Source organism: Cryptomeria japonica, chromosome 8 (genome assembly GCF_030272615.1).
Source record: "Cryptomeria japonica chromosome 8, Sugi_1.0, whole genome shotgun sequence".
NCBI lineage: Eukaryota > Viridiplantae > Streptophyta > Pinopsida > Cupressales > Cupressaceae > Cryptomeria > Cryptomeria japonica.
In genome coordinates, this window is record NC_081412.1 from 58,201,330 (window position 1) to 58,223,785 (window position 22,456).

The 22,456-nt window shown below is 37.6% G+C and overlaps 1 protein-coding gene across 5 annotated transcripts in view; it reads left to right on the forward strand.

The window, feature by feature from the left end:
* Nucleotides 1-3,784: 3,784 nt before the first annotated feature.
* The window catches only part of LOC131042078 (uncharacterized), a 39,057-nt gene continuing 20,385 nt past the window's right edge, over nucleotides 3,785-22,456 (forward strand). The window contains exons 1-4 of one of the 5 annotated variants that reach the window (XM_057975383.2): nucleotides 3,785-4,092; nucleotides 4,201-4,253; nucleotides 9,284-9,325; nucleotides 13,344-13,610. In XM_057975383.2, the coding sequence (XP_057831366.1) occupies nucleotides 9,293-9,325; nucleotides 13,344-13,610 (300 nt within the window). In that variant the 5' untranslated portion in view covers nucleotides 3,785-4,092; nucleotides 4,201-4,253; nucleotides 9,284-9,292. Of the gene's footprint in view, nucleotides 4,093-4,200; nucleotides 4,254-6,646; nucleotides 6,801-9,283; nucleotides 9,326-13,343; nucleotides 13,611-22,456 lie in introns of all 5 variants that reach the window. The other 4 variants (XM_057975385.2, XM_057975387.2, XM_057975384.2 and 1 more) reach the window with 4 other exon arrangements.

Sequence of the window (22,456 nt, forward strand, 5' to 3'; positions counted from 1 at the left end):
ATGGCCTGAACATGGCTAACTTCAACAAAAGGAAAAAGAAAAAACCTTTTGTTAGGTTTTGGATGCCATCTAGGAAGACCCTATGAGGGATCCATGCCTTGGCAACCAAATTCTAGAGGCTTTCAACACGGACTCTCCTAACAAAATATCTTACAAGAGTATGCTACTCTAACCATTAACATGCGTTATCAAAATCCTGAGTGGGTAAAACCACATTTGTAGGTGTATTAGAAGGCATACCTTGTGGAAAAATTTGGGCACAATTTCTTGGAGAGGTTTGTTCAAGGGAGCCATTATCGTCAGTTGCTACAACATCAACTCCAACAAAAACTGTTGGGTTGAGATTGGCTAAGGCCATTATAAAACTAAGAGGACTCCTATAGTTAATGCAGTATGATGCAAGACATGAGCAAGTGGTATGTAGAAAAAACACAAAGCCCCAACCTTTAAATAATAATACACCTTAAAATATTTTAAATAAATTAAAATTAAAAATAGAGAAAATGTTAGGTTTAAAAAAATAAGAAAAATAAATTAAATGGATAACAAATATTTAAAAGATAATTTCAAATAAAAATAAAGGACATGAGAGTAAATTTATTTATTAATTATAAGAAATTAAATTATTCAATAATTACAATTTTCTTGATTAAGAAAGAAAAATATTTTGTTAAATAGTTAAATAAAATTGAATCAATTTAAAATTTATTATAGAAAATATATTTTGGAGGAGAAACAAACTAAACATTTAAAATACTTAGGATTCAGTAACATAGAATATTATCTCTAATTCAATGTTATTGAATTAAAGGTGTTATTCTATGTCATCGAATCCTAAATAACATCTATTTCAAATGATATAACTAAAAAAAAAATGAATGTTGAGGAGGATAAGGCAAGCAGGGGCAACAACCTTAAGAATTGACATTGAGGGAAGTAAGGATTGTGTAGGTGGAGGCTCAAAAAGCTACATGTGTTGAGGATCCTAAAAAGGATTATTTTCTTATGACAATGTGGTTGGAGACCTAACAAGTTGCTCAAATACACTCAATCTCTAAAGTGTAAGGTGTTCTAGACAAGGGGTTTCTTAAGCCTATTCTTGAGTTGGAAGCTTCTTGAAGAAACAATGCCCCTAGGTCAAGGTCATGTGACCCAGGTAAGGCTCTTAAGAGGGGTTTCATGCTACCTTGTTCTCACCTTGCACAACATGAGTGTCATCCTCCTTTGCATGTTGAGATCTTGCTATTTTTCAATGCTAGGGGTGATGTGGTTGCTCCCTTGCTTAATAATCTTGTCAATGACTTTTCTCCTACTTCTTCTCCCGTGCTTGTCTTAGATCCCACATCTTCCTATATTGTTAATACATGTGTGTAGGATGTTGGATGTGGGATTTAGTACAAGGTTTCCTACCCAAGAGGTGGCTCCTATTCCTCCCCTATTGGTGTGCCCTCTCTAATGACTTAGGTTTGTTGTGTAGGCATTAACAATGTTTCTATGGACTCTATTAGGATTCTCGAAATCTCCTTGGATAAGCTTCTAATGGTTTGGATTTTTCTCTCATTGGTAGATTCTTTATATATAGGCCAAAACATTGATGTTTTCCATAGTTGGGCAACCAATTGCTGGTATGTTTCTGGTATCCGTGTTACAACTATGCTTAGTGTCCACACCTCATTTCTTCATTTCAATACATGAAGGACTATTTAGATATTCTTCAAGGAGACCCTTGGATCCTTGGTAGGACCTATATCCAAGGACCTATATTCATTTGACTAGATGAACTATTGGCTTTGATGTTACCAAGGTGTTCATATGACTATGATTTGGGTTCATCTTCCCGAGCTTCCTTTGAATTTCTGGGATAAAGATATATAATCGAAGGGATAACCAATGCTATTGGTTAATGGGTTGCCATTGACAATGTTATCGAATCTAAAAAAAGTTTTCTTTTCACCATGTTTTGTGTCTATGTTGAAACTAATAAGGTTTTGCCGAGTAGCATTAAGCTGTGTTCCAAGTTAGGTGATTGGGAGTAGGAAATTATTTATGATCCCTCTTAGCTGATTAAAGGTCACCCCATGTTTTGGCATGAGGGCACTTTTGATGCGAAAGACACTCAATCTCATTTTAATAGGATGGTGTTGGATACTACAATGTGTGATGCCAAGGTTTTTGATTATTTGGAGAACCATACTGATGATGAAAATGACTCCTCATGCAAGACAAACAGGAAAATTGATGATGTTCTTGGAAATCCTTTGATTGAGTTTTCTTTGAAAAAAGGAAGGACTTTCAACTCCTATCCCACTCCTCATTTGAACCCTTTCCTGAAGTATTGTTTCAAACCAACTTGATTGTGTTGGCTTTGCTGTTGGTTTCAAGTTCTTTCCATTTCTAGCTTCTTATTCCATGCTCCAATCAAAAGCATTGGGAGGTCTTTTCCTTCCCCTTGGTCTTTTTTGGCCTCTATATCTCTTCCTGTAAGACATGGTTTTTTCACCTCCTTGGCTAATGTGTTTTTGGGTTCAAACCCTTCTCATGTATTCTGATTCATAGCTTCACTCAAAAGTGTTTACCTTAGTCAAAATATATCAAATTCAAAATCAATTACATTTTGTCTAATAAATGTCACATGATTAGACTTCTATTAATATACGAAACTATAGATTATTTGTAGATTTAAATTAGAAATAATAATTTATATAATTGAATCCTAACTATAATAACTCAGTTTACTTCCCTCCAAAATGTCTTTCAATAATAAATTTTCTCCTACCTACTTTATAAAAAGAGATTATTTAAATATTAAAAAATAATAATTATTTTCAATAAATGATTTTTCCATTTATATATTTTTTAAATTTCTTATAAATAAATTTATTTTTCTTATATATTTAGCCGATAGGCTATTCCCTGTGGGGTACCCCACGTCAGGAAACTGTCTCACGCTGTGAGTTTGGTTTTTTCTGTCTGACAATTTCCCCGGTTGCTAAAAATATGACTAATTAAATTTCATAAGTTATACAATGAACAAGATGTTTGTTAAATTTCATAAGTTTGTAATAAATAGTTATCGACTAATAAATATATGCCTCGCTGGCAGCAACGGTGCACATTTGACGTTTCACAGTCACGAATTCAAAAAGAGGTTACTTTACTCTCAGGATTGGCAAAAAGATTTATTAAAAAAAAATATAATGAGTTTAAGGCTTCCCAAAGAACACCCACGGTGGGTTGTTGTCAACGACACCCACCGAATCGCTGATTACCCGCCGCGTGAGTGGAGATACTTATGTGTCCAAGTGCTTGCCACATATCACGCGCTCACTACCATTCAGCCAGCTTATATATTTTAACTTTAATCTATATAAAGTATGTCGAAGAGTATCAAGACATTTAAAAAAAAATAAATTATTAATTAATAATAAAATTATTCAATGCATTTAATTTGTGGAGACAATTAAATATTATCTTGTTTGAAAAAGGATTCGAATGCAATTCCTCTCACTTAAAAAGAAATGAATATATGTTTTGAAAATTCCACTAAATAAACATAATATTTATATAATGACAATGAAATTGAATATTTAAAGCATAAAACATCTCCACTTTAAATCTACTTTTAAGTTTATCAAATGACGTTGAACACCATAAAATTCATAATATTATTTTAATAGAAACAGTAATATTCCTTTAAAATAACTGTGTTGGAGCAAAAAGCAAAGAGGATACGTGTCTCATTCCGCATGAAGCTTCAAATATAGTTATTTCAATTCCACAAATCTCCCACCCTCGAAGCTGCATCGATGGAAAGAATGAAATTAATTTTTAATATTACGCTGAACGAAATAAGGTGAACACTGGCGATTAAAAGCTCAAACCGTGATTTACTCTGCAGTTTTACGAAATAAGGTGAACACTGACGATTAAAAGCTCAAACCGTGATTTACTCTGCAGTTTTTATTTATACGGATGTCGTCAACGGGTGGCTGCGATTGTAGACGCCTCTCAGCGTAATTGTTGTAGAACAGTGACGAAAACAAGACGAAATCCAGACAAGGAAAAAAAAAACACGATATCAGTCTCTTCCAGGTTTGGCCTTAATTTATTTTTGTTGATGCTTCTGTAACTGCTTTTTGTGTTCGTAATTATTGGGCGACTGTTTGACAAGTTACTAATGTAGCGTTGTTGATTATATAGTCAGGGACAGATCGCCTCAGAAAACAACAAAATCACGAGATCCCTCTACACAGGTGTGACTTTTATTGTTTATTTTGCTAAATCTTAGTCGTATGCCCTAAATCGTGGTTAGCCCTAAAAAAAATCAAACCTAATCACCACTTTGGGTCATGCTCGATTTAATGCATTCTGTATACCATAATAAATATTTGCCCTGACACTTGTGTTTTGCCTGCTTTGGTTATTTTTTTCATTGTTGCAACGATCGACTGTCCAGTGCCTATTCAACAACCCTCAGAGGAGTTAGGGGTATCAAACCCACAATCAATTTGCTTTTGAACAAATCCCTAGATGCAGTTAATTACAATTAGCATCAAAACATGTATGTATCGTATCAACAAATATATTAGAGGCGATATAATGCCCAACATCATAGAATATCCTGCAAAAAATGCATCTTGTAATACGTAGGTGAGCAAAACCATATATCAATCTGAGAGTAGGTATAGAAGGGTAGTCTCTTACGTAGAAATCTGCAAAAGCTAATATTTTCCTTTCATAGTAAAATCATTTCACGATCTTCATTCTGGGCTTTACTGTTTATTCAGCGAATCTGCGCTGCGGTATGCAGATGTCTTGCCTTATTGACTTTTGCCGACTCCCTTCTGCAGTCATCGTTGGTGGATTTTGCCCATTTTTGTCCGTAGATTAGAGCTATTTGGGTACAAATTAGGAAATATACTAGTAGGGTGGGTGAAATCCAAATTCTGCTTTCTATTTTAACAATTGCTTTCGTGGACTCTGTATCCTACTGCTGAGGATTTCATTTTATGTTTCATTCATTTTTATATGTTTTGTTCTTTCTTCTTTATATTTGTTTTTATTTTATTTTATTATTTTTTTGTATTTTCTAAAATTAACATATTAAAATTATCGAGTAAAACATATTTTTAATGGACCCTGTTATGCAAAGAGCTTAATAGGATTTTCAACTCAACTTGTGACCAGATCTGCCTTGTATCATACCCTTTTGTTCTTTATGATGATGACTGTCCACCTTATACTCCGGTTCTCTAACTTCTCTTCAAATTTTGGATTGTCTTTGACTTCTTGGTAAGAGTATCTACTTTGCAAGGCCACTCTCCTCTCTGTCTTTTCCCTCATTCCACGGGACGCGTCCCCCCCCCGTCAGAAACGTCTCGGGGATGGGGGGACGGGGATGCGACGTCCCCCGCCGTCCCGCCACTGCCACCCAAGCGCCGCCGGGATGTGGAGACGTCCCCGCGTCCCCGCGTCTCCCAGGGAGACGGGGAGATGTGGAGACGTCTCCCAAGGAGACGTCTGGGCATCCCCCAAAGAGACATGGAGACGCCTCCACGTCTCCTTGGGAGACGTTTGGGCGTCTCCCCGTCCTTTGAGAGACGTGCAGACGTCTCTCCAAGGACGGGGAGATGCCCAGACGTCTCCTGTCGCCCCCACGTATATGCAATATTTAATATTAAAATTTAAAAAAAAAGTGACTTTAAGTTTTTTGAGGGTTAAGGGGTAACTCTAATTGGACGTGGGCCAAAAGAAAAATAACACCCGACGCCTTTAGAAAATAATAAAAGTATTTTTGGCCTCACGGGGCACTGCCCCTTGACCCCGCCCTGTATCGCGACAAGGAACGCGCAAGGGGCGATGCCCCTCGACCCCAACTTGGGGGCGCTGCCCCCAAACCCCTGTTGAAAAATATAGGGGGAAACTGCGCCGATAGAAGTAGGGAAAATCTAACCTCCGAGTCTGATTAGGCTCCATATAACAACACAACTTAGAAATCTTGGTATTTAGATTTAGTATTTCAAATTTCCTATAGTCTCATTTGAAATATAATTCTTACACTGTAATACTGTCATACATCTTTTCAAAACTAGTTTTTCAAGTGCTATATGTATATGTATAACTATATCAGCACCACCACGCCGCCACCCCCCCGCCGCCGTCCCCCCGCCGTCCCCAAACTTAGACCCTTGGTCCCCCCGTCCCGTCCCCGCGTCCCCGCGCCCCCCCGTCCCCAACGCCCGTGGAACACTGGTCTTTTCTATCATTCTTATGCTCATCGTGCATGTAAATTGCTGTTCACTTTACATGTAAATTGACTGTCGTCATTGCTTATTCACTCTGGACCTTTCCATGATCTTTAAACTTGTTTAATCCTGGAAAATCTTCCTTTATTCAAATGACTGTCTCTCCTACTGTAAGATAATGCCACATTTTAGTAGATCACCATTCACCATCAATACACCTCTGCCATTGTCCCTTGGTTTGCTCACTGTCCAATTTTGTCATTATATACTTTTCCCACCTTATGGACATTGATTTCATAGGACAACATATCCTTTAATGTCTTTATATCACTGCCATTGAACATATATCTTTGTGTGAGGCACTAACAATAGAAAAGCTGCTACTTGGTATTGATTATCAGCCAAACACAGAACGATGTGATTGCATTTCTCAGAACAATATGTAGCTGTTGGGATAAAGATGTGAACAAGCTGGGGGAACAGTGGAAGCTTAAGGATCTTGTGCCATACAAAGAGAGTCCATTCTTCGGCAATTGGTTCATATTTAACATACAGGTATTTGGCAGCAGGTTCATATCTCATTTAGCTGTTCCAATTATACCATTCCTGTGCAATTCACTGACAACAGATATTCCAATAGAGGGTGCTTGTTTTCATGATCTTTAGACTTGTTTAATCCTGGAAAATCTTCCTTTATTCAAATGTACATCCTACAATCATTCCATTTAATTCCTCGAGATGGCATCTTTATGACACACTGTGTCAAAATTTATATACTATGTCTGTTCCACACACACATGTATGTCTGCAAGGGTAATTACAACTCAAATTTCATATGTACATCACATTTTGATGGGTATTTACACCTTGCCCTAAATAGTGGATCTTGTCTTTATCGCTGCAAAATATTTGCTCGTTAGCCTTCAATATTTTGTACAGATCTATTTTGTGCATACCCTTTTATCAGTGCATTACAGGAAATGATGCATCTTTTCGAGACATTTTGTCAAACAGTTCATATGCTCTGTCACGTCTTTGTTTCTGCTTCACTATCATTTTGAAGCTCCTGTAGCTTTTTCAACAAAATTTATCTTCTCCTCCCTTTTGGCATTCCTGTGAGACACTTCCATTCAATGAAAATTACATTAATTGTATTTTGTTCCTTTGACACTCCTGCAATGATTCGATTTCATTCCTCAAGATGGCATCTTTATGACACACTTTGTCAAAATTTATATGCGATGTCTGTTCCACATAGACATGTATGTCTGCAAGGGTAATTACAACTCAAACTTCATATTTACATCACATTTTGATGGGTATTTACACCTTGTTCTAACTAGTGGATCTTGTCTTTATCGCTGCAAAATATCTGCTCGATAGCCCTCAATGCTTTGTACAGATATATTTTGTGCATACCCTTTTATCAGTGCATTAGATGAAATGATGCATCTTTTCGAGATATTTTTTTAAACAGTTCATATGCTCGGTCACGTCTTTGTTTCTGCACACCATCATTTTGAAGCTCCTGTAGCCTGTTCAATAAATTCATCTTGCACATATTGCATTCAATGCATTGAATTTCAGTGTTTTGTCTCATCACACCTCAGAATATCTCATTTATCAGAATATAAAAGATTTGGACCGAAAAAAACATCTAGATACAGAAGTGATGCCATAACAAATCAGTAAATTAGTAAATATATTCATATAAACTTATTATATTAATAAATAGCACGTTTATGTGTGTATGAGTGAGTTCAGAACAAGACATCATAGGGACATACTAGTTACTACTATCACTTGACACTTGGATGATCTATCTTTTAGATCATGAATCTTTTACCAATAGATTATCAAATAGATTAGGGTATAAGATCAAATAGAAAGAATGGATATCTTCACATAGAAAATCACTCATAGTTTCTTACCCCAAAAACATAGAAACAACTAACAAAGTATTTAAGCAAATAGTCAAAAACATAATATAAATCTTAAAATCTATCAAATTAAAACAACTATTGTACATTTACCAAAATTATAAATTTTTACATGATATTAGTCTTCCTGTTGATTGATATTAGATATCCTTTATAATTATAATCAATCAATTAATATTTATAGTTATTCCAGCAAATTAGGTACTAAACCATTCAACTAATATTCTAAATGAACTTTCGACAATGGAAATATCCAATTTTTGAATGGAATGTAACTTTCATTGACACAAGTAGTAACCAAAAATAAGTCTCCCCATAATTGAATTGTGATAAAAAAAGACACACAAAAAATGGGAATTAATCATATACAAGAAGATTGGATGTTAAAACTGAAAGTATTGGAGAATAAACAATTGAAAACATGTTGACTTACTTTGTGATTACCTCGTGCCAACAGGCTATGGACAGTTGCAATAAACCTGGAGATATTGTTACCATACCTGGCGGTGCGTCAGACAAGCATCTATCACGAAACCCGGTGCCTGCACCAATAAACAATGCAGCAATATCCGAATCCGATTCCACCTCCGTCAACTATTTCATGAGTCCTTAACACAAGTCCAAATCGCTATAGGGAAATTTGTAATGGATAGTTTCTAATCAGATTTATTTCATTTTGCAAATGTCTTTTTCAGTTTTAATAGAAACAAAATCACATGTCTCCAGCATTGATTGCTTTGAGTTTTATTTCTGGTGTATTGCTTTTTGACTGGGAATCATAGTAGAAATATGTCTGTGTGTGTCCAGTTGGGCTTTTTAATTTCAATTAGTAAAGGCAAATTCTATATCACTATCACTATCCTCCATGTTATATGAGTATGAAAATTTTAGAAGCATCGACAAGGTATATGGACTATTTTGCATTCTTGTGATGAGTTCCTTGTAATGTCATTTATGATAGTGATCTTTTCTCAATGGGCAGAATTGATGCATGGTAGCTAGGAAATATTTTGGAAGATGTTTCTAGACTGACTGCATATGAAGTTAATTTTGTGAAATGGAGCTTATGCAACTTTTGATTAAGTTTGATTTTTGCAGGATTCAACAATGTATGCGACGATGTTTACCTTAGCTATGGGAGTTATGTTCTGACTCTCTCTTTGTGCCACTGCTAACAAGGGCCACGTAAACAGTTAAACAGTGGTGTGGTTTTGTTTAAAACAGAGCAACTGCCAATGCCACACTGCCATCACCTCCATCACCTCTAGACAGTAATTTTAAGAAATGGCAGGTGGGAACTTGTTTCAGGGAAAAGGTTAGCTTAAAAGTTTAAAATAAAACTCAGAACCTTTCTCCAACGCCAGCTTATGGGAGGCGTTCAAGCTTCTTCCCATCAAGTAATAATAGCACATTGTACTTCTTAAATTATATATTCAGAATCCAGATAATAATAAAATACATTACAAACCTGCAGGGTAACATAATTGACAACCCAGACCTATAACTTAGAAGTCGGTCCAACTATCCTGCTAACTATACCTCACCTCATATCTCTCCAATTACAACAGCAAAATAAGGCAGCAGACCAACACTCTTCTTGCTGTCTTGAAATTCATGATTCTGCACGTTTGATTTGTGATGGGATATGCGGTACTTTGGAAAAAAGATTTCAAATCCATCATTATAAGCTATAGGAACTATTGCTATTTTAAATTAGTCCATCCACAAGAATACTAAACTATGGAATGAAAGAGTTTTGGCTCTCTCAGTGAAATGTTGTGCCTACAGTTGTCTACATTTGTTGTTGGTTGTAATTTGGATTTTGTCTCATGGTGAACAATCAGATGTCCCTGCAACATTGTGGAACACAGATTATAAACTCTGGAAAAGTCTAGAGCCTTGTTGGTGAGCTCGGAAGATAAATAGGGTCAGAGATATATGGATGAAATAAGAATGAAGATCAAAGTTGCTATGTACACTATCTACTTGTAGGCTTCCTTCTGCGCATCATGGATTGCTTATGTCATGTAATTCTCTCATCTGATTTTGTGATGGAAATGATCAGATCCAAAAACACTCTCCCACTCACACAAACAGGATATGTCTAACACTTTGGGGTCTATGAGCTTGTTTCTCTGTTGAGATTTAATATTCCTATTAATCTGGACTGTACGTGTTTAGTGAAACAAGAATAAGATTGATACAATACTTCACCATGTCAAGTCTATAAGGATATTCCTCAACGAGTTTGTCAACAACAAAGAAAATGACTGAAATATGTAAAAAATTAGATGAACGACAGTATCAGAATAAGAAAAAATGACCGAAATATGTAAGCAAACTAGAGTAAAAGGGGCACGTTGGCTACTGATTCTATAGTATCAGATTGCAGCAATATAAATGATGACAGAAGTAACAATACACACAATGAATACCACATAAACTGATGTTTTCATATAGTTACTGTCTTTACAATTGTTGAGTGTACAGAAAGCCTAAGACAACATAACTGAATTCTGCACACTAAAGTTTCTGGGTTCACTTATTTATAGCTAAATTTCTGTACATGCTCGTCATTCAGACAAATCCGTGAATTTTATTTCTTTAAAATATCTGATTTCTATGGCAGGTCTTAAATTTGTTTGATCTATGTGTTTGCCGTAGAGGAACATATGCTGTTCCAATCGGCAATTTTTACACACTTCTCGCACATTTTTCTTTTCAATGATGTGAATTTGTACATCATAATCTTCCAGTACAAATAATATGAGTTCCTATTGGTGGTACACATTGCACCTTTCACAGGTGCAAGCGCTAGTTTAAAAAATATATAGTGATGTTTCAATCTGGAATCTCTATGTTAACATTAACATAAAATGATTACCTCACGGCTTGTCAATTAATCAAATTTATTAGCTTCTATAAAAAAAATTAGAAATAATAATCTATATAATTGAATCCTAACTATAATAACTCCTTAGTTTACTTCTCCTCCAAAATATCTTTCAATAATAAATTTTCTCCTACCTACTTTATAAAAAGAGATTATTTAAATATTAAAAAATAATAATTATTTTCAATAAATGATTTTTCCATTATATATTTTAAATGTCTTATAAATAAATTTGTTTTTCTTATATATTTTAATTTTTTTAATAGAAGAAGCTAATAAATTTGATTAATTGACAAGCCTTGAGGTAATCGTTTTATGTTAATTTTAACATAGAGATTCCAGATCGAAACATCACTATATATTTTAATAGGCTTAAATAAAATTTCACTTGTCGATTGATCGACTAAATCTACAAGCTTGAGAGAAAATTCACTTGCTGCATCGATCAGTTAAGACGCAAGAGTTTCAACTGATCGATCTGGATTGGATTCAACTGATTACGGAGGTCTAAATCCATAAACAAACGGAGCCATTTTGTCGTGAAAAATTCAGAGTCATGACATTCAGTTGCAAAAAATCCATAAGTTGACAGCTGGGTTTTTTTAATTGCAGAGAAGAAGACGCCTGTTTTCTGAACATACAACACCCTCCAGCTTTCTGGTACACTCACAATTGCATTTGCCAAAAGAAAACATAATTTTTTTTCACAATTTTACACAAAACATGAATATTAGTAAATAAAAACCCTAATTTTGATGTCAGGCGTGGGATCTTCCTCTTCGGTTGAAATTCACTTGAATAATTGCACCCAAATTCTGATTGATAGAAAAAAATCATCAGGGCTATAAAATATAGCAGGACACCGAGCACAAAACTGTAAGATTTGTTTCCCAGATTAATGAATTTACAGTTAAAGGAAATCAAATTTATGGGTACACTTATAAAATAAAATTAATGAGTTTGTTTTTCATTTTTGGTTACGTTGTTTTAAAAATCAAAGACTGAAGGGCATCTTGTTTAAAGAATTAAAGATTTATGGGTTTGTTCATTTTTCCCTTAGGGCTTAACACAAGAACGCATGGATTGTTTGGTTAGGACAAATTTGTGGGTATGTTTTTTTTTAAATCTTAGGCTTCAGCTCTGAGATTGTAAAAGGCAAGGTTAGTCTCTGCCAAGGGAGAAAAGAATTCGGTGTATGTGGAATCCCTTGTAGACATCGATATGGAGATTAATCCTCATGACCAAGTTTACTTGTAAACTTGAATTTGCCGTGCCCGGGTCCGGCTGAGTTTCTGGGCTGCGATGTAGTGTGTTTTGATTCTTTTTGTGTTTAATAATTTTTCCTAGAGTCGAGAACTGAGAGGTTCAGTCATCTAATTGATGTGTGAGGGTAAGGCTATAGGTTTCTTTAATACAACATTATGCCCAACCTGGTACCGGGCTGACACAATTACAAATGTATCATATTGTAGGTTTAACGCCTTTAGGCAATGGACGTGCAGGTGGGTTGGTTTAGTGTGATCTCTCCTTGTACTCCTGATGTCGACACAAGGCAAAACCTCTCCCTCCTTGAGGTTGGACTTTCTTGCAAGGATTGAGGTTGAACTTTGGCCTCCTGAACCTATATATTTGGTCCATTAAATGCATGCCCTTAGGTTGGGATTTCTTGTAGGAATTGAGGGAGAACCTTGGTCCCCGTGACCTGGCCCTAGAGGTGGTCTGCATAAGTGCCCTTGCTTTTGCACGAGGTTATCGTGACATTATGAGGTGGAGGGTATTTAGGCACTCAGCCAATGGGAGAGGGAAATCTTTGCCTCATTCATTTAGGTGCATAAATAGAAATGTTTTTATCCCTGATTGGTAAACTTGTATTTTTGATTGGGAAGTACAGAAATCCCGAGAATAACTTCTTGGGTAGCATAACCTGCATGCAGCCCCGAGACTCAAAATTGCGGCAGCAAGGGTAAATTAGAGTTAATTACAACTGGATCACAGCCCGTAGATCAGTTAATTCTACCTATTTTCAATACTCAACCTTGTTTGTTGATTTTCAATATGAATGTTATTGTATGTGTTTCAATACTCCACACTCCACAGTATTACTTGTTTCAGATTCTAAGTATCCATATTTCAATGCTGCATAAAGCCATTTATCCATATAGGGTATGAATATAAATGTTACTTAATACTTTACAATTTTGTGTACCTGTATATGTTTATGATTTTAAATTGATCTAACTGTTAATTTTGTTTATGCTTCTGCAGATGGATTTGAATAAGAAATTAGACCAGTTCAAGAAGCAGCAGGCTAATTGTCAATCAACATTGGCAAAGGTTGCAGCATCTAGACCACCCTCTTCCAAGAACAGCAATTCAAAGCATGCTGCAGTGGCTCCTCCTCCTTCTGTTGCTGCTTCTTCACTTCAAGGTCAAAAGTTTTCAAATGATACAGAGAGGCTTCAGCATATTAACAGCATTAGAAAATCTGCAGTTGGTGCACAGATCAAACGTGTTATTGACCTCCTTTATGAGGTATTTAGGGCTTGGCTCCATTTTCTTTTTTAATTGTCTGGGAGAGTTTGTTATCACTGGTTCTAAATTAAGGCTGCTATGTGAAACCTTAATTCAAGAGGATCAGCTACATTCATCTATTGGCTGGTGTTAATCATCAGAACATTAAGGGGATATAGGCTGGGACATAAATATAGCAACATAGAACTTAAAATCACAACTGAACACCTGAAACTACACAAGTAATTCTGATTGTGCACAGTTTCCATCAATTTCTTTGCTGACAGAGGATTTCAGCAGCATTTCTGTAATGAACCTTTGCTGTAACTTCCTGGCCTTCCTGATAATTAGGGCCTGATCTATCCATCAAAGGTTGGATTTAGGCCCACAAAAGGTTATTTACGGTTTCCTGCAACATTTAGATATTTCATTTTATATGTCAGCAGTAATATTAGATCAGTGGCATAATTATTGCAGCACAAAATACATACACAACCCATTCTAGATTTTGAGGATTTTCCTGGTTAGCTGGGCTACCCATCCAGACCCATCCCGTCTCTTAGGGCTAATAGGGCCACCTGAGGATGGGCCCAACATACCCTTGGCTTGCACTCATTATCTTGAATGTACTAACAAACAGAGGATATCAGGAAGATAATAAATGCCTACAGAAAACATAGATTCATGACTATATTACTTGGTTAACATTTATCCATTATATATAAATTTGTAGGGATTAATTCATTATATTTGTGCCTAGTTGCTGAAACATGACTATCATTAATTAGTATTCCTTTTCTTTACTTATTAGTTGTGTCTGAGAATGAATGAATTATTTTTATTTTTTACTATCTGTCACTAAAGTGTATTTTAATGCAGCATACTAAACCTGATATTGCAGGTTACCTATCTAGCGTGAAGATTAAGTTCATTTTACCCTTTTGTACATTACATATGTGCTTAGTTCATTTGGCAAGACATTTTTAGGCATGAAACCTATTTAGAAATTAATCTGGGCCACTAGTTAAATTATATTAATTACTCTTATATGAGGAATGAAAGCAGATTTAATACAACTTGCACAAAGACATACTTCATCATTTCGACATTTAAGCGGATTGGCCTGGGGATGTACCAGCCTGCTGGCGATGGGGAGGGATGCTTACTAGGCGCTGGGTCTTCATCGCTGGGAAGAACCAGCGACTAGCCCTTTCACATCGTCTGTTGACTGATGTGTTCCTAGGGCAGTCCTCATGGTTGTCTAGGCATCATAAATTATGAAAACTGAAATAAATATTATTACTGAGTAATGAAGTTACTTGTTGGATGCTTCTCCTTGCCCTTCTCTCCTTGTCACCTCCTCTCCCATGTTTCCTTGGGGTGCGGGTTTATACCTCTTTGAAACCACGCGATTCCCCTTGAAACATGGCGTCTATTTCGGAGGTGGCTTGGGAATGGATATGAAAATAATTTATGTATTGAAAATATATATATTTATGTACATGTATTGTTTAATGTTTCTAATCATTGCCTGTTGTCTACATAGGAATATGACAATCTTCCCCCCTTACATTGCTTGTCCTCAAGCGATGTGGAGATTTGGGTGGTTGAAGATCTCTTCACCCTCCCAGGTTGCATCCTCCTCCGGCAACCCTTTCCATAAGATCAAGTATTCTACAATGTTTTTACTCTTTATTCTCCTTTCTCTTACGTCTAAAAGGGCTTCTGGCTCCAGTGTTAATTTTCCCTTGTCATCTAACGGAGGTAACTCCTTGCATGGGAATATCTGCTGCCCTAATGCTCTTTTTAATCTAGACATATGCTACCTCTCCTACCTTCCTTGATATTGGGTAGGGTCCGTAGAACCGTGGCTTCAGCTTCTTTGCCCCACTAGATTTCAACGAAGACTACTTGTAAGGTTGCAACCGTAGGAAGACTAAGTCTCCTATCTCAAATGATCTTTCAATATGATTACGATCGGCGTATATCTTTTGTTGATTTTGGGCTTGATGTATGTGATTTATTAGAGCCCTTAGGATGTCCATGCTTTTTTGAGTAAAATCCCTGGCTCATGGTACTTGACTTTCTGGAGTAATTAGTGATCCAAAAGAGGTGCGTTCATAACCATAAAGTGCTTTGAATGGGCTCATTTGGATCGACATATGATGTGTAGTGTTATAACAATATTCTCCTAAATGTAACCATTTGATCCAAGCTTTTTGCTGTCCAATGACATAATTTCTTAGATATCCTTCAATCCATTTGTTGACGATTTCAATTTGTCCATCGGTTTGGGGATGATAGCTAGTACTCGGAGTGAGACTAGTCCCTGCCATCCTAAAGGTTTCTTGCCCAAATTGCCCCGTAAACCGGTTGTCTCGGTCATTTATGATATTTTGGGGAAGCCCATGAAGTCTGAAGACTCCCTTAAAAAACACTTCTGCTACTTGAGATGCTTGGAATTTGTTTGTTATAGCAAAGAAGTGTGCATATTTGGTGAGACGGTCAACGACCACATATATACAATCTTTTCCTTCGGCCTTGGGTTGGTTGGTGATAAAATCCATCGAAATGCTTTCCCACTTCTGTTCGGGAATGGGCAATGGCTGTGGCAACCCAGCTGGGTGGTGGAGTTCTGCTTTGTTCTTCTGGCACTGTGTACATTCTTGTATGTATTTTTGGACTTCCTTCTGAAGTCCTTCCAAGAATACCGTTCTCTGATTTGTTTATATGTCTTAAAGAACCCTGGGTGTCCTGCCAATGGATTATCATGGTACTCTTTAACTATTACTTCCTTGAGTTTAGAGTTGGGCACCAAGCACAACCTGTCCTTATATAGGATAAGCTCCTCCACAACTTTGTATTATGCATGACTTGATGGGTCCCTCAAGATCTCGCTAGCAAAAGGGTCTTTGGTGTATTCTACCAAAAGATCATATTTCCAATCAGCATTTCATGACTTGATGGGCCCCTCAAGATCTCGCTAGCAAAAAGGTCTTTGGCGTATTCGGCCAAAAGACCATATTTCCAATCAGCATTTATAGAAGTTATGATATTTATTTGTGGCTTCCTTGATAAGGCATCTGCTACCACATTGGTTGTTCCTTTAACGTATTCAATATCAAAGTCATAAGCTTGTATCCTGCTGACCCATTTTTGTTGCCTATCATTTAGATCTTTTTGGTTTAAAAAGAATCTTAGGCTGTTATGATCTGTCTTTACATGGAATTTGGTGCAAACCAGGTATTGGCGGAATTTGGCTAGGGCATGCATGATGGCTAACATCTCTTTATCATAGACGGGGTAATGCTTTTTTGTTTCTGTCAGCTTACGGCTTTCGAAGGCTATGAGTGTTTGTTTTGCATGAGGACAGCTCCAATCCCTTCTCTAGAGGCATCACATTGTAGTTCAAAAGGAAGGGAAAAATCAGGGATAGCTAGGACGGGGCATGAGCTCATAGCTTCCTTAAGACTTTCAAAATCTCTTTGGGCTGCTTCGCTCCAAGCGAAAGCCCCTTTCTTAGTTAGATCGGTGAGAGGGGCTGCCACTTTGGAGAAACCCCGTACAAACCTTCTGTAGTAACTGCATAACCCCAAGAACCCCCTTAATTGTGTGAGGGACTTAGGTCTAGGCCATTCTCTGATAGTGGCTATCTTCTGCTCATCCACGCTAACCCCCTCCGCATTAATCTTATGCCATACATATAGGATTTCCTCCATTCCAAACTCGCATTTGGACGCCTTAGCATAAAGTGACTCTTGCTCTAGGATCCTCAATGTTTCCTCAATGTGTTTGAGGTGCTCCTCCCAAGTTTTGTTGTAGATCAAAATGTCGTAAAAAAAAACTAGTAGAAATTGCCTTAGTTGCTTGCGGAAAGTATGATTCATACATGACTGAAATGTTGCTGGTGCATTGGTCTGAAAGGTAGAACCAAGAATTCAAAATGTCCATAGTGACACCGAAAAGCTGTTTTGTGGATGTCCTCTTCCCTCATCCTAATTTGATGATATCCTGATCGAAGGTCGATCTTGGAGAAATATCTGGCTCCGTGTAGTTCATCAATCAACTCATCTACCCTTGGGATCTGGTACCTATTTTTGATGGTTTTCATATTCGATGCTCTGTAGTCAATACACATTCTTAGAGTGCCATCTTTCTTTTTAACAAGTACCACTGATGATGCGAAAGGGCTGGAACTAGGTTGGATGTCCCATAGCAAGTTGTTCCTTAATGGTTTTCTCAATTTCTTCCTTATATTTGTGAGGGTGGCAATAAGGGGTAGTGATGACTGGTTTTGCCCCCTCTTCCAATTCTATAGTGTGTTCAAATCCCTGTTTGGGAGGCAAACCTTGGGGAATTTCCCCAAACACCCCTTTATATTTCTCCATGATGGGTTTGATGTTCATATGCGTGGATTTCTCATGAGTATTGCTCTTATCTAGTATCATGCATTGGGCCACCCATTCTCCTCGTCCTTTTCTAAAAATTTGCTCTAATTTCTTACAAGAAACCACTTTAGGGCTACCATCATGTAAGCCGTTGAGAGTAACTTCCTTCCCTTCATGCTGAAATCGGATTATTTGGTTTGGGAGATCAAACATGAAACATCCCAGTGAATAAATCCACGGAGTCCCCAATATGATATCTGTGTCCAATGGTACCTGTTGTGATGTATTCACACATCGCCCCATTGCAAATGGGGACCCTTACTTTTTGCTTTCTGGGGTTTTTTTTTAGGTCTTTTAGGGTTTTGTTTGTTAGCCTTTGCATTTTGAATGTTGCCAGAGGGATCACTAAGATAACAGGCTTTGTTTTAGCTAAAGGTGAGTCAGTGGATGCTTCGGGTTAGGGTTTCTTTGAAAGTCTTCCTTAGGGCCCGGTTTTGCTCTTGTTGCTAATTGTGTCTTGCTTGGTGAGTGAATATCCTCTTTAAAGGTCTAAGTTAGGTCAAGTTGGTTAGTGATGAAGTCTGGAATGTCGTCCTGATCTTCAAATGCCCTGAAATTTGGCTAAGTCTGGAATGTCTTCCTGATCCTGAAATTTGACTGTCTGGAAAATTGAAGAATCCTCCAAAAACTAGATTTGGCATTATAACTTCTGGAGGTCCGAAAGCACTCTCAAACATCCTGACAGTGTATATGGAATATAACTTAAAAGTATAAGATCTTCTTTCTTAACTTAAATATTATATTCCATATATGAAACCTGACGGAGAGATCAAAATGTCAAATTTCGCCCTTGACCCTCCCAAAGGGTCCAAAGCGAATTTCAATTTCGCTTCTGACCCTTCCAAAGGGTCCAGAGCGAAATTCTCCATAAGACATTCTACTTTGACCCAAACTTAGAACTAACTCATTCCTAGGCATTATTGAGGGCAAAACACTTGTTTGGATGAAGAAATGTGAGAAATGAAGTCAAGATTTGAGCCTAAATATGAATTTCGCTCCTAACCCTTCCAAAGGGTCCAGAGCGAAATTCTTGAATGACCTTATTTTCTCACTTAGACCTTGAAATAAATGCCACTTTGAGAGCAATTTTACTTGATGATGGTAGGAGGAGGCCTAAGAAGTCATATTCAAACCAAGAAAGGGAGGAAAAAGGTGAGAAATGAGCCCAATTAGGAATTTCGCTCTTGACCCTTCCAAAGGGTCCTGAGCGAAATGCACATAACCTTCATTATCTTCCTTGATATGGCCAAGTTTTGGACTTCTAAGGCATGGTTGGAGTGACCTTGAGGTGTTCTAGCCTTTGAAAGAAGGTGAATTGAGGCAATGGAGTGTGAAATCAACCTAATTTATGAATTTCGCTCCTGACCCTTCCAAAGGGTCCAGAGCGAAATTCTTAGAAGACATCCTTTCCTTCCTAGATTAGACCAAGGTCTTAGTTTCCAAGGCATGTCGTGAAGGTTTTGATATGTTCTTGCCCAAGGAAGTGATTGGAAGTATCGAAAAGTGAGGGTTTTGTCCAAGAATGGAAATTTCGTTCATGACCCTTCCAAAGGGTCCAAAGCGAAATTCCCCATAAACCTCATTTTCTTCCTTGTTTAGACCAACATTCTAGTTCCTTGGACATATTTGGAAGTGGATTAGCATGTCTTTGCCTTTTGAAGTGATGGGATGTAAAAATGTGAAAGATTTTGTCCTAAAATTAGAATTTCGCTCTTGACCCTCCCAAAGGGTCCAGACCGAAATTCTTGGAAACTCATATTTTCTTCTTGGAGATGGTCAATTTCTTTAGTTTTGTGGCATGGTTAGAAAGATTTTGATGTGTTCTTGCCTAGAACAAGAATTTCGCTCCTGACCCTTCCAAAGGGTCCAGAGTGGAATTCTTGATAAACCTCTTTTGCTTCCATGTTTAGGCCCCAAACCTTGTTCCTTGGGCAAAGAGTGGTGTATTTTTACCTTGCAAAGAAGATTGGAGTTGAAAAGATGAAGAGTCAAGCCTAGAGCTGAAATTTCGCTCCTGACCCTTCCAAAGGGTCCAAAGCAAAATTCCCCAAAACCTCCCTTTTTTCTCAATTTTGTGCCAAGCCAAGTGTGGGTTAGGGTGAATTAGGATTGGAGATGTCCTTAAGCATGGCTTTGAGTTGCTAGTGATCATCAAATGTGAAGGGTTTTGGCCTAGAAGGAGAATTTCACTCCTGACCCTTCCAAAGGGTCCAAAGCGAAATTCTTAAGAGCACCTATTTCCCTTTCAAAACAAGTCAAGTTTTTGGTTTTTATGGTCTGGATAGGAATAGATTGATATGTCCTTGCCCTTTTGAGGTGAATTGAAGTGGAAAAAATTAAAAATGATGAAATAAGCTCAAGAAGGTGAATTTCACTCCTGACCTTTCCAAAGGGTCCAGAGCTAAATTCCTAAAATCCACCTTTTCCTTTCATTTTTGTGCCAAGCTAAGTGTGGATCAAGGTAGATTGAGTTTGGAAGGACCCCTAGGCATGCCTTGGAATGGATTGTGGCCACCAATGGCCAAGATTTTGAGCTAGGACAAGAATTTCACTCCTGACCCTTCCAAAGGGTCCACGGCGAAATCCTAAATAGGTCCTGTACCTGGCCATGGTTTTTAGCAAAATTCTCCTTTTTAGCCATTTTGAGGTAAAGCAAGCGTTTTTATGTTGAGAGATAGATCCAAAGGTGAGAATCAAGTAAGAACAAAGTGAGAGGAATGGAGTTGAATGAGGGAAAACAAGCAAGAAATGAATTTCGCTCCTGACCCTTCCAGAGGGTCCAGGGCGAATATCCCAAATAGGTCCTGTCCTTGGCCAGGGTCCAGGGCGAAATTTTATGGGGCTTGTCCCTGGGAAGGATTTCAAGAGAACTTCATTTTGATAACTCTTATTGATGATTTAAGGTGGAAAACGCTATGTTAGAATGAATATATTATGTGTCCTTAATCATCTTATGGTTTGTTTTGCAGATGAAAGAAGACCAGGCCGGGACAAGGACGACCTCTTCCAGTCCATAATCATCAAGGACGTTCCACATGCAAAAAGGGAGGATTCAAGGTGCTTTGAAGCATTGGAAGACCGGGGGTGTTCAAGGAGTTCAAGTTAGCCTCAAGACCTCATTCTACCACAAGATGACAAAGAAAGGCTTCACCAGCACTTCAAGGCAAAGGCATGCTACCGGGGAAGGAAGACTTGACGATAAGAAAGCCTCATCAAGCACTTGGGAGTAAAAGAGGTACACCATTCATCAAATTGAGACAGAGAAGAGGATCAACCAAGCCACAAGCGTTAGACAAGGTGGCATCCCAGTCATCATTCTTCCAGTCGGATTGGTCCACCTCAGCATGACCAGATTCAATGTACCTAATTTATCGAAGGCGGCACAAACTTCGATGTACCTACCCTTGCTTCTTATTGGTCCTCACTCCTGAAATGTAATTTTCTAATTGGCTAAGGAAGTTTGTTTTAACAAACCCTAATTAGGGTTTCTATCTTGTAATCCTAGCCATTGATTCTAATAAGTCAATCAGAGCCGTCTGTTTGTAAAGGGTTCTCTATATAAAACCCTGGCTCCTCATTTGTAAAAGGTTAATAGTCGGTGAATAGTTAGAAATAGTGAATAGTCAGCTGATAGAATAGCAATTAGAGTAGATTAGGAGGACAAGGCAAGAAATTGTTGCCATTGATTGTAAATAAACTCCATTTTCATTGAAGTTATGGTGAAGTGTGTTGTTTCTTTGCAATATGCATGGTCTCTTGTTGAATCTTCATTTTAGATGATAGATAATTAAATTGACTGAAAGAAGTCATTGAATGCACTTGCATGGAATCCACCTAGTCCAAACCACTAGCCTCTTGCTGACTATAAAAGCGCCTTGCGTGGTCAACTGGCATAGAATGAGCTTAATCCCGAGTCATAACACCTCTGTTGTTCACGCATTATCTTGAATGGTGATCAGTATCTGATGGTGTACGATTTGGACATATTTGAAACATCCCTTAGAAGATCGTACTGAGTTGGTGTTGAATTGTTCAACCTGATGGTGAGACCCAACCTAGGAGGACTCCATCTAGTCATTCATCCATCTTCTCGCATTCTAGGTCTTAGAGTAGACTTCCTGAACCTTGTATCTTTTGCCATTTCTTTATCTTCCAGTTAGTAAATAGGACTTGTGATTCCAGCAAATCAGACGCTCAGGTCATCGAATTTAAGTCCCCTTGTGATTCCAGCAAAATCACATCGTATCGCAAAGAGCTTATCCACACGTCGAGAACCTACATATCAGAACCTTGGAGTTACTTCGACTGATCCTTCGGCGAGATCTTCAGCAGTCGGGAAACTTTGTTCAAGAGAGGATAAGGTACCTTTAGGTATTTTATTCTGTGTTTGGTCGTGTACAAAAGACACATCAATAGTAC